The 13867-nt window shown below is 47.5% G+C and overlaps 1 protein-coding gene across 2 annotated transcripts; it reads left to right on the top strand.

Moving 5' to 3' along the window:
* Nucleotides 1–2656: 2656 nt before the first annotated feature.
* On the top strand, nucleotides 2657–11783 carry TACR2 (tachykinin receptor 2). 2 transcript variants are annotated; one of them, XM_014883312.2, is made up of 5 exons: nucleotides 2657–3194; nucleotides 6128–6322; nucleotides 9342–9432; nucleotides 10090–10286; nucleotides 11448–11783. In XM_014883312.2, exons 1-5 carry the CDS (start codon nucleotides 2791–2793, stop codon nucleotides 11641–11643), a joined length of 1083 nt encoding a protein of 360 aa, XP_014738798.1. In that variant the 5' UTR covers nucleotides 2657–2790; the 3' UTR covers nucleotides 11644–11783. The 2 variants fall into 2 exon arrangements, with proteins under 2 accessions (XP_014738798.1, XP_014738797.1); XM_014883311.2 differs by having other exon boundaries at nucleotides 9276–9432.
* Nucleotides 11784–13867: the final 2084 nt, after the last annotated feature.

Here is a 13867-nt window from a genome sequence, read left to right as displayed (position 1 = left end):
GTTTCTGTTCATTTTAAGGGTCAGTAACTTCCACATTTCCTCACTCATCGCCAGGGGTTGTCCTAAGGACACCAGAAGCCATTGACTGCAGAGCATTTGCCCCAGGGCCTCAGGAGCTCTGCAGAAAGAAGTGAAGGACAGCTAGCCCTGCACCAAACCATGCCAGAAAGACCCAAAGCTTCTCAGTTCTACCAGAGGCGTTTTTGCTGCTTTCCCCCCAGCCCACATGTGGCTGATGGAGCTGCACTTTGCCCCACCCGAGGTGGATGCTCATGGTCCTCATGTCCCACTCTCAGAGCTGCTGCCTGGACAAAGGTTCTTCCTCCAAAAGCAGAGTCCAGCTTGCCATACAATTAAAGCCTCTACTGCCTATTTTACCTTGTAGTATGTTTCCAAAACACAAAACACTCCTCAACCACCCTCCCTGACCTTGCAGACCCGCATCTTTTGTTTGCATCTCTCACCCTTTGCTCAGACCTGGCTTTGGTGACTCAGCACAGGAGCGTTTGGCCTTGACAATCCTGCCCATAATAAAAACAACAGTGAAACCAGCCAAACCCAAACCCCCTTGCTCCCAGGTAGTCCCATTCTCTGGTATAACTCCAAAACCACTGGTGATGGAGGTTTTACCCACTGTCTCAGGCAAATGTGACTTCCCTGAGGAATCTGGAGCCAGCCTGTGTCAAAAATCGCTCCAGTTTTCAAGTCAAAAGGCTGATAGCACACACTAAATCGCTGGCTGGGCTCCAGGATGATAACCTTGTCAATGCACAACCAGCAAACGAATAAAAGGTGTGGGTGTGGATACAGGAAGGCAAATCCCTCCGGCTCGTATGAGGAAATGTTGACCAAAGGGTGGCTGCTCTTCGATTATCACCTGAGTAACAGATCAGGGAGCAGGGCAGATGGTTCACAAGGAGGTTCCTAAGAGACCTGAGCACCTTGAACGTCTTCAAAGTCAGCCGAGGGAGGTTACAGCTTCACCAGTGAAGGGTCAATAAGTGCAGCCCTTTTTCTAAGCGTTTGCTTCCATTCTACTTTCCTTAACTGATAAAGCACTTTAGTGCACTCCCAGCGAAATGTGGGGAGGTCTTTGCTCCTATTCTCCTTCAAATTTGCAGGAATTTGAGACAGCATATTAAAAAAATTTTTGAAGAACATTATTAGCTCGTATTGCAAGTCATGAACAGCCCTCCTGAACTGTGTACAGTCCCTAAGCTCTTCAATGAAGTGTCAACATAAAACTTTGAAGAATGACCTGGAAAAGCTTTTTTCCCCTGGAAAAGCTTTGCAATGCACATTAGAAGATATGTACAAATGTACCTTTTCGGTTCCTGGGTAGGGAATTGAGAGGGATTACCTGCAGGGAAGTCTATTGGGAAGAGAAGGAGACATCGCGTGCAGGACTACAGGTATTGATTTCTTTAGAAGCAACATTTGGGCAATATTGTAACAGAGAAAAACTGCTTGAAAGGGTCGGTTAGGCGATGGGATAATTCAAGGCTGCCTCCAGAAATCAATGAAGCAAGGAAATATTCCAGGCTGATGCTGGTGCACAGGATCCTGAACTGATAAACACTGCCCTGTTACAGGAGAGCCTGGCACCAGCTGCAGCTCCAGCAGCTCTGAGAGCTGGGAGACTCCTGCCATCCCAGAGCTGCAGGCGCTTCTGGGTCCTGAAGGCAACTTTTCATCCCTGAAACACCTTCAGCTCCCAGTGGAGCAGGCACGAGTCATTGCCAAGCACTCTTGGAAATCTCAGCCTCATCATGTTTATGCCCTCTGCTTTAAAGCTGACAGCGAGCAAGAGCGCTGTGCTCCGAGCAGAGTCAGGGGTTCCTCTTTCTTATGAGAACCTGAAATTTCTGCATGCGTGAGGTCACCAAGTTCCTACAGCACACGCTGGGAAAGGGGATGCAGCCATCCAAAAGGAAGGATCTTGCTGAATTGCATCGAATATAGTTCCTCTCTTGCTACGAGAGCTCACGGGAAGCCAGGCAGGGTCCTGGAAATACGAGGATTGCAGGACTGCTAAACCTGGCAAAGTAACTCGCGTGTAAGCCTGTAAAATCCTGATAGAGCAGCGTGGCCATTGCAGAGGTGATTGAAAACTGAGTGGAGCAGGGTGGGGGGAAGCTTCACGTACCACTTTGCCACGTTTCATTTGATGTCAAATTGGTTGTTTAGTTTTCCCCTGCAAGAGACTCCACCTCCTTTCAAAGTCCCCTTAAAACCTGTCGAGATTTTATCCCAGTGCAACTCCTGCCTCGGGCTGAATAGTTACACAGGGAAAGAGCAGCAAAAGTCCTCAGTCCCACTGCAGGGGATTCAGACACCTGGTGCTTTAGAAAACTGCTGCCCTGACAAAGAATTTCTACTTGGATTGAAGTGTTTTTTGGCTTCCGTTCATGTTTTCCTGTCCCTGAAAGCAATCTAAAGGAAGACATCACTTGCCACTGGCCCGGAAAACACCTTCATTTCCCTTTCTTTTTGTTCCTTTTTTAGAGGAAGAAGACACTTGAAGAAGAGAGTTGTTCTTTAGTTTTTGCTCTTCAAGCACAGGTTAAAATGCCAGGGAAGAAGGAGGAGGCCCTTGGCATCGCTCATCTCCTCCTGGAACTGCATTGCATCACTTGGAAAGCAGGGCGAGAGGACACGAGACAGCTCATCCCGGTGTCTTTTCAACAGCACTTGGTTAAATGCGTGGAAATTCATGCCACCAGCACCTACTGAGAGGAAACGAGCAGACACCAGATGATTTTCTTTCACACTTACAAGCAGTGAGAAGCCATGGGCGCGTTTCCCGTTTTTAACGCGAGCAACGTTTCGCAGGCTGGCTCCCTCGAGGACGGCGGCAACTGGACAGCAGCGACCCAGTTCAGCCAGCCAGGGTGGAGGATTGCCCTGTGGGCCATCACCTACTCCCTCATCGTTGTCACATCCATCGTTGGCAACGTCACCATCATCTGGATCATCCTGGCTCACCGCAGAATGAGGACCGCCACCAATTACTTCATCGTTAACCTGGCCCTTTCGGACCTGCTCATGTCGGCCTTCAACACCATCTTCAACTTCATCTACGCCAGCCACAACGTCTGGTATTTTGGCGAGGAGTTCTGCAGGTTTCAGAACTGGTTCCCCATCACCGCCGTGTTTGTGAGCATTTACTCCATGACAGCCGTGGCTGCAGAGAGGTAAGAGGCGAATGGAGGAGATGAGTAAAGTCATCTCCCCTGGAAGTCAGAAAAAAAAAAAAAATCATTGCAATAATTTGTGCCCCCACTCTGCCAGGTGCCTTGTCAGCGAAGTGGAAGGAGTGCCAGGCTGTGGGGTTTGATGCTAACTGTGGCTGTTTTTTATCCCTGGTCTGAACCACATCCAAATCCGTAACGAGTGGAAGTGGCTGGTGTTTCGTTGTTCCCACATTATTGATCATAAGTTGTTTCCCAATCACCCTGAAAACTCTTTTGTGGCTTTGTTGGGGTTTTTTAAAACCAAGAGACGGATATATCTGGAAAAAGGAGAATATGCTGCAGGCTGCTGAATCTATCAGCAGTCCTAATCCTGCTGTGAGTCCGGTAAACCACCAGAAATAATGGGAATTAAATTAGAAATGGCAGAGTCTGCTGCCCTGGTTCACTAGAATGGCTTCTTCCGAGAGGGAGGGAAGTAATTACAGTGATTCTGTTTGACTTCTGGGGCAATTTGGTATTTTCATAAAATTCACTTCCAACTGCCAAGTCACTTTTACTTAAGCTTTAATTTCTGGAGTCCGACTGTGTTTACAGCTCATTGTTAAGTAGCATGAAGCTGTTTTGTTTCTTACTAGAAAGTGGCCAAAAGCTTGTGGGAATTTCCTCTCTCAAAGGCAATGCTGTGTGCAAGAAGCAGAGGAGGTTATTTCTCTTTAGTCTCTCTACCCTCCTTCCTATTTTACATGTGTTGCCTGCCAAAGAATATTTTTTAAAAGCCCTTTCAGCCTGTTGTCATGTCTTCCTACTCTTGTTCCTTGGGGATTCTTGGTTAGAGCACCTATATAATAGCCAAAACCTCTTTAGTCACATGGCAGAGATCAGAAAGAAAACTTGGCACCTCACTGCAAACCATATTTAGCTATTCTTTGCTTAGCCTTAAAATAGATCCTGACATGGTCTCCTGGAAACTCGACGCTTCCATTTATTGTTGAGAGAACTTGCGTCCACTCCAGCTCCAATGTTTAACTTCCATAAAAACAACATCTTCTGAAGTGGTTTATTTTAAGGAAGGAGGCTGAGAAGTGATAGCTCTAAGTCATTTTTGTCTGCCACGGAGAAGTCCCTGGTGCTGTTGCTCACCCTTGGGTTTAGGATCACTCGGGTTCCCCATTACCAGAGCAGCTGTTTCCACTGCAGTGCCCCAGGCAGAAACGCAGCCTGATCGATCAGCTCGGGTTTCACACTCCGGCTAGCAGAGTCTCCTGTGACCTGTTTGCAAAGCGCACAGCAGGGTCCAAAATTCAGCTTGTTGGGTCTACATATACGAGGACCAGAGGAAGGGCCCCAAAATTGGAGTCCCAGCATCCTGGGATGTCACAGGGGCACTGAGAGAGGGCACAAGGAGCGCAGGCAGCAGGGGGGCAAAGGCTGTGCTGCCACACAGCAAGAGGAGCCAGGAGATGTCAGTAAATCTCCCAGCTTGCAGGAGCTCCCCAAAAAGCTCAGTTTGCCCCAGGGGTGCACCCCTGGAAGAGTGGGAAAGCCTCCACCCAACCCTGTACCACCTCTGATGTCTGCAACACGGGCTGCAGTGACAGCACAGTGGCTGGCATCATTTATTCCCATTTATTCCCAGGACTTGCCATTCACTGAGGGCCACGGATCGTGGTTTCAGACACTTCTGTGGGCAAATTCTCTGGAGAATATCCACCAGTGGGCTCCTCCCTGACCCGACTCGAGCACTGTGTAACACTGCAAGCTGAAGAAAAGCGAGGTGACATGAAAATTTTATAGCTAAATAAGGCCCTGCAGCCCTGGATTGCTCACTGTGCTGCCTGTCCTGCAGCAGCAGCAGCTGGGCAGAGCTCCTTTCCAGCAGCCTGGCCAAGAGACAATTTGTCAGATTTTTTGCAATGAAAACTAGGAGGCAACGGGCATTTCCCACTCTATTTTGCCTTTGTAACAACCATGACAAAGAATAGGGGAGGCATGACAAGAAATGCATAATTGATTAGGTACTCGTTACCACACCGTGCATTTCCACACAGGGAATTTAAAACCAGAGAGTGCCCCGGGCTCGTGAGTAATCCAAGAGTCAGATGTGAGGGCTGTGAGCAGGTGTGGGATGGAAGGGTCAGCCCTTCCCTCCACTGCCAGCACAAGTGTTTGAGTAGCCACAGACAGAGCCAGATAGCAGCAGTCTCTTCCACAGCTAAAAATCAGTGGGGAAAAATCGGGGTAAAGACCCCAGCCTGTTCTTGTGATAATATGAAGCATCAGGGATTGACATAATTAGGAGGAAAAAGCTTGGCTGGGGTTCTTGTGGTAAGGCACTTGCAAAAGTAACTTAAAATTAATATAAAAAAAGAGAGAATACCTTTTACAAGGACAGGACAAGGGGGAATGGCTTGACATTGATGGAGTGCAAGGTTAGATGGGATATTGGGAAGAAATTCTTCCCCTGTGAGGTTGGTGAGGCCCTGACACAGCTTACCCAGAGAAGCTGTGGCTGCCCCATCCCTGGAAGTATCCAAGGCCAGGTTGGACAGGGCTTGGAGTACCCTGGGATAGTGGAAGTTGTTCCTGCCCGTGGCTGGGGATTGGAACTAGGTCATCTTTAAGGTGCCTTCCAACCCAAACCATCCTGAGATTCTATGAAAAATTCCATAAGGGGAATGCTTGCAAAGCCTTTGTACTGAAGACACAAAGGACTGCTTCCTCCTCACACCAGAAGCATCCATCCACGTGGGTTTAATATATCCTGCCCTGAGACTTGCAACCATGCTCTTCACAAAGGATTTAGTTCCTGGAACCTGTCAAAATGTCCATATTAATAAAGCCCACTAGGCTGTCCTGGTGAGTTTTCACACTTGCGGTGTTTGTTGTACAGATTTCACCAATTCCACTGTAAAAGCACCAGCTGTTTCCTGCAGGTACGTGGCCATAATCCACCCCTTCAAGCCCAGGCTCTCTGCTGGAAGCACCAGGGTCATCATTGGGATCATCTGGCTGGTGGCCTTCGGGCTCGCCTTCCCGCAGTGCTTCTATGCCGAGATCACCATGGACAACGGAGCCATGAAGTGCATCGTGGTCTGGCCTGATGATGCTGGATCCAAGCACCAGCTGGCGTAAGAGACACCATCAAACTCCCCATTCAGGCAAAACTTAGCCAGGAAAATAATTTAGTCTTCAAATAGCTGTTTGAGAGTGCTGGGAGAGGGAGCAGGAGAGTGTGGGGATGGGGCAGCCCATCTAAACTCAGCTTAAGCCAGCTGTGGAAAAAGCTGCCAGGTGATCATGGTTCAGGGTGATCCTGAACCTGCCATCCTCCCCTGCTTTGAAAACTGATTAGAATGTCTAGAAACCCTACATGCAGGGCTTGGGGAACTCAAGAGAAACCAGTCTTTAAACAATCAATAAATCCTGGTTTCAAAGATTCTGGATTTTCTTCCTTCGTCAGGCAGGAGGAAACTGGGTATCTTTAATGCTGAGAAGCCACGTAATTAGTTAAAAATTACACTGCTCTTTGTGGGGGTAAAAGGAAAATAAAACCCAAGAGCAGCCTGTTTCAAACATCTTAATGTTTTATATGCAGATTTATCTGGGCAAACATCTGCACTCCCTAAAATAGTCCCAAAGCCTTTTCCTCCTGCTTGAAAGCAAGATTGTTCAAACAGATGAAACGAGCCCTACCCTGCGTGTAGGGGATCTGCTGTGATTACTCATCCTGCAAAGCACGTGGTGCACGTTTGGGAAATTTATCAAGCAAAGTATATTTATACAAAGTAGCAATGGAAGAACTGAGGAAAAGGAGCGAGTCAATTAACAAAGTGCAAACAATTTTTCAAAGGGAACCTGGCTGCGAGGGCTTCTGCACGTGGGACATTTTCCCTGCTCAGTCTTCATCTCTGGCAGACAGCTGGATGCCTCCTCACCTCAGCTATTACCAAACTAACTGATTTTCACACTAATATGTGCCAAGTTCCACGGCCTTCGTGTAATTTTGGCCAAGCTGCAGCCTATTCAGACAGGGGCTGCCAGTTGTTCCCCGTTGAGCAAAGACTAAAATCAGGCTCAAAGCTCTCATGCTGGGTTGATGCTGCTCCTGGGGGCTCCTTTTTGGTACCCTTTGGTAGCTGCTGGGGAGCAGTGTGCCAGGCTGATGTTCAATGAGGAGAAGGGAGAACAGATCACCACTAAGACACGAGCCACTGATGGCTATTCCATTCAGATGGAAAGCATGAGATTCATTTCTCCCACATCCATGGAGAGGATTCAAATGAGTTCCCCAGCATGCTGGGTTGGAAAGGCTGGTCCTGAACGTGGCAAATAGCAGGGCAGATCCTTCCTGGGATGTCCAGCTGAAGAGCAGCAGATGCTGACCATGATACACCAGCTCTCTCTCCCTGAACAGCCTCAGATCCACAGGTTTTGGTATCTCTCTTAGAAAGGGAGTTGGAAACATTGCTCCCCATTGCTGAGTGATGGATTTGTTGGGATAGATGCCTGCAACACAGACCATGCAGAAAAAGCCATGTGCAGCCATTCATATACTAGTCCAAATGACAAGGAAAATAAATACTAAGAAACCCAAAGAAAAACTAAAAAAACTTAAGAACTGGGTTCCTGTGTTGATTGTGTGTCCTCTGAATCCTTTGCAGTTGAGTAAACCCATCTTTCAAGATATCTAAACTTCAGAACAAAGGAAAATCCTTTTCTGCAGGAAAGATGAGTAAAATTATAACAGAAAGATGTAAAAAAAATAAAAATAGTAATTTAAAAAACCCCAAACAATACACTACTGACTGCCAGCACCTGAAAAATATAAAGGATATAGAAGTTTAACCAGAGTAAAGAACCTTAACCACTGAGGATTTTTCTTCTGGTGGCAGGTTAACTTTGCAGCAAAGTAGTAAAGCTACAAGACTAAAAGTTTCTTTTTACGTGTGCTCAAACTCAGATTCCCTTCCTTCCTTTCTCCTCCCAGGACGGAAACCCTAAAAGGCTTTGCTGCACTCCACACACAGGATTAGACCTTTAAAAGAAGAACTGCTCTGAGCACAATAGGAAAAAGTGGAAGACAGGCAGGGACAAACTCGCCACATTTCACAAATATAATATTTTTCTTTATGCAGCCACCGGTCTGGTATTTGCAGCCACCCCAAGGAACAAAGACCAACACCCATTTCAACACTGCTCTGCAAGGCACTAATTGAGGAGTAACCCCAGAGCCTTGTCAGGCTGAGAAAGACCATTTGCACCCACCCAACCTTTTGGGGTCACTGCCAGCAGCGTGTGCCAGAGCCCTCCTGCCTAATCCTGCTTTTCACACTGTTTATATTAATTTGGCAGCTGCTGAAATGGAGTGAGCAGGTTGTTCCCTTCCCATAAATGGTGGTTGCTTAAACTAATCAGCCCCCAGCATGAGAGAAGTTTGTGGGGTGACATGGAAAATTAGAAAGGACTGAGATTAAAATACAGCTAAGGGGATGCCAGGGCCTCCAGCTGGAGCAGCAACTGAGTAGCTTGTTGGTGGTACATTAACTGTGTGTGCTGACATAAATAAAAACAGCCAGCTACACAAATACAGGCAGCATCCCTTCCTCACTATCTGCATCTTTGTGCACCCTGTTAGCAGCCAGATTCCTTTTGCAGTCCCTGATCTGGCTTTTTTTCCACTGTTGCCACTACTGCACTCATCAAGTTACTCTGTAGGTTCTGGACTATTCCTTTCCCATACCTGTGATGTAAGGGCTTGTACTTTCACCACCATCTCTCTCTCTCTCTCCTGGTCGCAGTGGGATAGCAAAGCTCAGTGCAGGTGGCCCTCTGCTAAAAGATAAATGATGTTACTCTGTCTTAAAAGAGCAGGGAATCCAGCCCAAGGACCCCTCATCACACCACACGAGAGACGAGAAGCTTTGCTGTTTACACAAGTCCCTGTAACAATAAATTACAGGAAAAATTTCTTTTTTGTGGTTTTGCTAATAGGAGCCAGCATACATATCCAAAAGACAATTTCAGAAAGGGCTCTCCAAGAGCCATACTGACCGTGAAAAACTGCTTGTTCTTCTCTTCCAGGTATCACATTGCCGTGATTGTGTTGATTTATTTACTGCCTTTAATGGTGATGTTTGTTGCATACAGCATTATAGGAATTACTCTGTGGAGCAGCGCGGCTCCAGGCAACCACCTGAACAGAGTCCACTACGAGCACCAAGTTAAAGCCAAAAAAAAGGTCAGAATTGAAACTGAAGTATAATTACCCCCAGCACACCAGCCCTGCTGGCTTCCAGTTCCAAAATGGAGCTTGTGTTTGACACCAAAATCCTGTGGGTTTGGGCTTGAAAGGTTAACAAAATATTTCGGGTCCGGGATAAAGGGCATCAGCCTGCAAACTGGGAAAAAATGGTGATTGCATGCACCAGCCAGCCTTCAAGGAAGAAAGACTCACAGCAGCGAGCTGGCTCCGGTAGCCTTTAGAGAGTAAAGCCTCATGTCCAGAGAATCCACACGCGTCAGGATAAAACTCTGGACAGAGTGGAGCAGTGCCAGTGTAACAGCAGCAGTCCCGTTTCCCTGCACATCTCTCTGGTGTAGCTACAAGCAGCTTCTCTGCAGAGTCCACTCCGAAACATTTGCTCCAACCCCCGCCCTGTTCCCAACACCGGGGCACTCCCTCCCTGTTCCAGTTCCCATCACCGGGGCACTCCCTCCCTGTTCCCAAGTTTCATCACCAGGGCTGGTCTCTTTGTCACAGCAGTCCAGGTCTACATTCCATACACTGCACCTCGGGAGGGCAAACCAGCCCCAGAGTGAAACCAGCACCTCCCAGTGCCCCAGCCAGCCCAACCAGCCAGAGCCCAGGAATATCCCCTTGCTTCTGTTTCCCTAGTTTGTGAAGACGATGGTGGTGGTGGTGATCATTTTTGCTGTCTGCTGGCTGCCCTATCACATATACTTCATCCTGGGGAGCTTCAAGGAAGACATCTACCAGCAGAAGTACATTCAGCAGGTGTATCTCGCAGTCTTCCTCCTTGCCATGAGCTCAACCATGTACAACCCCATCATATACTGCTGCCTGAACCAGAGGTGAGTAGTGTGAACACGTGTGCACAGAGAAAATTAGAATCTCAGCCTGAAAAAAACATAAATCTCTGGAAGTGAGAACAGCTGTGATTTTCAATTAGGCCAACTAGACAACTTAGCTTGCCCTGTGCTAATAACGTGAGATGGGATACACTCTGAGACTTTAACTCAGCCCTTAGTATTTTCTGTCTCTGAATAAAGCACAGGCAGCAGGCATAGGATTAGCACAGCCACATTTGCACCCATTTCCACCATCCTATTTCCAAGGGAGGAATCTGTAATCCCTGCATTGCATCTGCTGAGCCAATGCTGGGCTGGCTCAGCCACCTGCTCTTCCCAGCCAGCACAGTGCTGGGCTCACTCCCATGGGTGGGAAGCAGGAGCAGCCCACGGGTGGCCCGTGAAGGTCCCATCGGGAGGTGTCACCGCTCGGGAGCAGCTGGGGGAGCACAACCCCAGCGTGCCAAGAGATGTCCCTGTTGCTCTGCGCTGCACCATGCAAAGCACAGGGAGCTGCTCTGCCTGCCCGTGCCAAATCCTGCATCCATAACCCCCATCCCTCTTCAGCCCCGCTGCATGAAATGAGCTTTAGAGGTAATAAATGGTTATCAGCACGTTTCCTGCACCAGCCAAATGTTTAGCTCCAGAGCGATGCTGCAAGGCTCACTCGTCTGAGTGTTTCAAGCAGCATCCTTCCTGCCTCTGAGCTTGCAAAGGAAGATATTTGCAGCCCGTTCACCCAAACTGCATTTAACATGGAACACACGAACATGTCCTCCCCCTGCTCTCTCAGAAAGCTGACAGCTTCCTCATTTAATTATTCATAGTTGTTTTAAAAAGCTCCCAGTGGGTAAACACATGTATTCTCCTCAGATGTTCTGTCTCTCACAAATGCAGTTACCAGCATGGTCATCACCATCAAACACCCTGCCGTTTCACTGACCTTATATTTTTACTTAAAATACAAGGAAATCTGATCATAAACTCCTAATGCACCTCCCTCCATGGTTTTATCTGTTTAGCTTTTTGCCCCATTCCTTTGATTTCAGTAGAAATACTTATTCCCATAGCCACTCACAGGTAGGACCAAGTCATGCATTTGTTCACTCTCTGTGCAATTAGAAAGATGATTTCACCATTTAATTGCTTTTCTCACTTTCACAGGTTTCGTTCTGGCTTCAAGCTAGCCTTCCGGTGGTGTCCGTGCATAAAAGCAACAGAGAAAGACAAACTTAAACTTATGTCCCCATCTCTCTACCAGACAACCTACAGGAAGTCAAGAACAACAAGTTTCAACACAGAAACTCAGCTGAATGAGAAAGAGAAGTCATCATTTACCCTCACCCAATTAACACTTTGATTTCCTGCTCTATCTGGCTCTATCCCATACACCATGCCAAGGCAGCAGATCTGTAGAAGCCTGAGGAAGGTTTTTTTTCTCTGCAGCAACTGTTTCCTACAGGACTTCTCTGGATGCCATCAGAATTGAAGGCAGTGTGTTGATAACATGTAGATCCAAATATTACCCAGGAAAAGAGTTTAACCTTCCCTTACATCAACAACTGCAATACAGAACAGACATCAGGCCCAGGAGGTGAAAAAAATCAGTGGAGTGGATCTGAGGCAGTGCCAGTCAGTAGAATGTAAATTATTCTCTTCTGCATTGGGATCTCCTGATTTCTGTTCCACCAAGACATTAAATTCAGGAAAGGGGTGATGGAGCAGAAAGGCTGGGGCTCATGTGGCCCAGCTGGGATGGACCCCAGGGCTGTGTGGGCAGCCAAGTCCCACAGCTCAGCAGCCCCAAGGCAGATAACATTGTGGACCAAAGCCTGTTTACAACAAAGGCAAATACTAACACATCCAGACTGAGAAATCCAGCCTGTCCTCAACATTTTCTGAATTCTGGGATTTTCATGCCTGCAATTTCACCGGCAGAAACAGTTCCTTAAGATGTTGCCATTGCATGGATTTCTATAACCTTGTCCCAAAATATGATGTTGTTTTCCTATTAAACCGTGCTCAAGTGATTTCTCCCTCACATTAATTACGGTGCCTAATTTGGAGATCAAGGCTCTTAGAAGGGTCAGTAGCCAGGGATGCCCACTGGCTCGGTCAGGGCTCATGGATCCAATCAAAATCCACCTTCTTTACATCCTTCTAGTCCTAACAGCAGTGGCCCATCGCTGTCTTTACCCAGACAATCCCTTCACCTTCCCTTTCCAGACTTACCCCATATTTATCCCCACTGCTCCTCCCAGATAGGAAAAAAAAGGCTGAAATATGTCATCTTCCCAGCCTGAGGCATTATGTGCAGGCACACAAAACAGGAGAAGCTGAAATACAAACATTATGTAAAAGTAATACACCATTTATTAGTGGTGTGGTAAGTTAGCACTTCACCATCACCTTCACCTCTCACGACAGGTTTGTAAATAATATCACAGAGCCATACCTTATCAATTAAAAACCTCCTGTAATGTTGACAAGATCCAGTTATTTGAAATATTCTCCTTTGCTCTGTGAAAGTCAAACTACAGAGTGCTGCCAGGCTTAAATTCTGTGGTAAATCCAGAGAAAACATTCATGGGTTGAACTGAAATAGTAGTCAGGGACACGATACTCCCCAAGCCTGTTTCAATACAGGAACGAGATTTATGTTCCTTCTCCACTTCTCTACCTCCCTGGCTCTTTTATTATTCATGTTATGAAACAAACTTGTCCCACTATTAGGACAAGAGAGCCCAGCTCCCTGTGAAAAAGTTCAAGAGTTGAAATCATTCCAGCAGATAGTTTCTAGTCCAGACGTTACCCTCTCCCCAGGCCAGCCTGCTCTTCCCCCCATGACTGCACTGCTGCTGTGTGTGCTGGGCAGAGGGAGAGCAGTGAGAGGCATTTACAGCCAGCCACCACCAAATCATTCTGCCAAAGGGATTGAAAACCATTTGGGAGGGATTCTGTGCCAGGCACACATCGCTGGGACCAGGCTAGACCTGGCAGAGACTCCTGCTCTGAGGAGCTGACAGACACCCACTCGCAGAGTTCAGCATTTGATATACATGAGATGCACTCCCCCTGCCCACCTGCTGTGAGTCTAAGGCCTTTAAACTCTGCAGCTTTCAAATGCAGAGCTTTTTTACACCAAACAGGCCTGTCTTGAGCATCCCACCTTCCCCCTCCCTCTTCCATCACACCTGAACAGCCAGCCAGAGCCTGTTCCAGATGCCCCAGTGCATCATCCCCCGTGCAGTCCCTGACCGGCACCGACGTTTTTGGACAGCTCAAGGCACCTCCTTTCTCTTGTTGGGAGCAGAAAGCAGAGGATGATTTCTCCACAAAAGGAATTCTCCGTGCCCTGGCGGACTCACAGTGCAGATCCTGAGGTTTCATCCCAAAGAAAGAGCAAGAGTTAAGGAAGCAGAGATGATCCAAGCCCTTGTTATACGGAAGGCAGCCCAAGGCAGGCCACGTTATTCCTGTGATACATGAGGTAACAGGAACCCCATGCTCCACGGTAAGTACATGCAATTCTTCATATAAATATAGACAGGATTAAATAGCACACAGCAGTAAAGACATCCAGG

This window comes from Sturnus vulgaris, chromosome 8 (assembly GCF_052056855.1).
Source record: "Sturnus vulgaris isolate bStuVul1 chromosome 8, bStuVul1.hap1, whole genome shotgun sequence".
Lineage (NCBI taxonomy): Eukaryota > Metazoa > Chordata > Aves > Passeriformes > Sturnidae > Sturnus > Sturnus vulgaris.
Note: the sequence above shows the minus strand (reverse complement) of the source record. Positions and strands in the feature narration are given on the sequence as shown.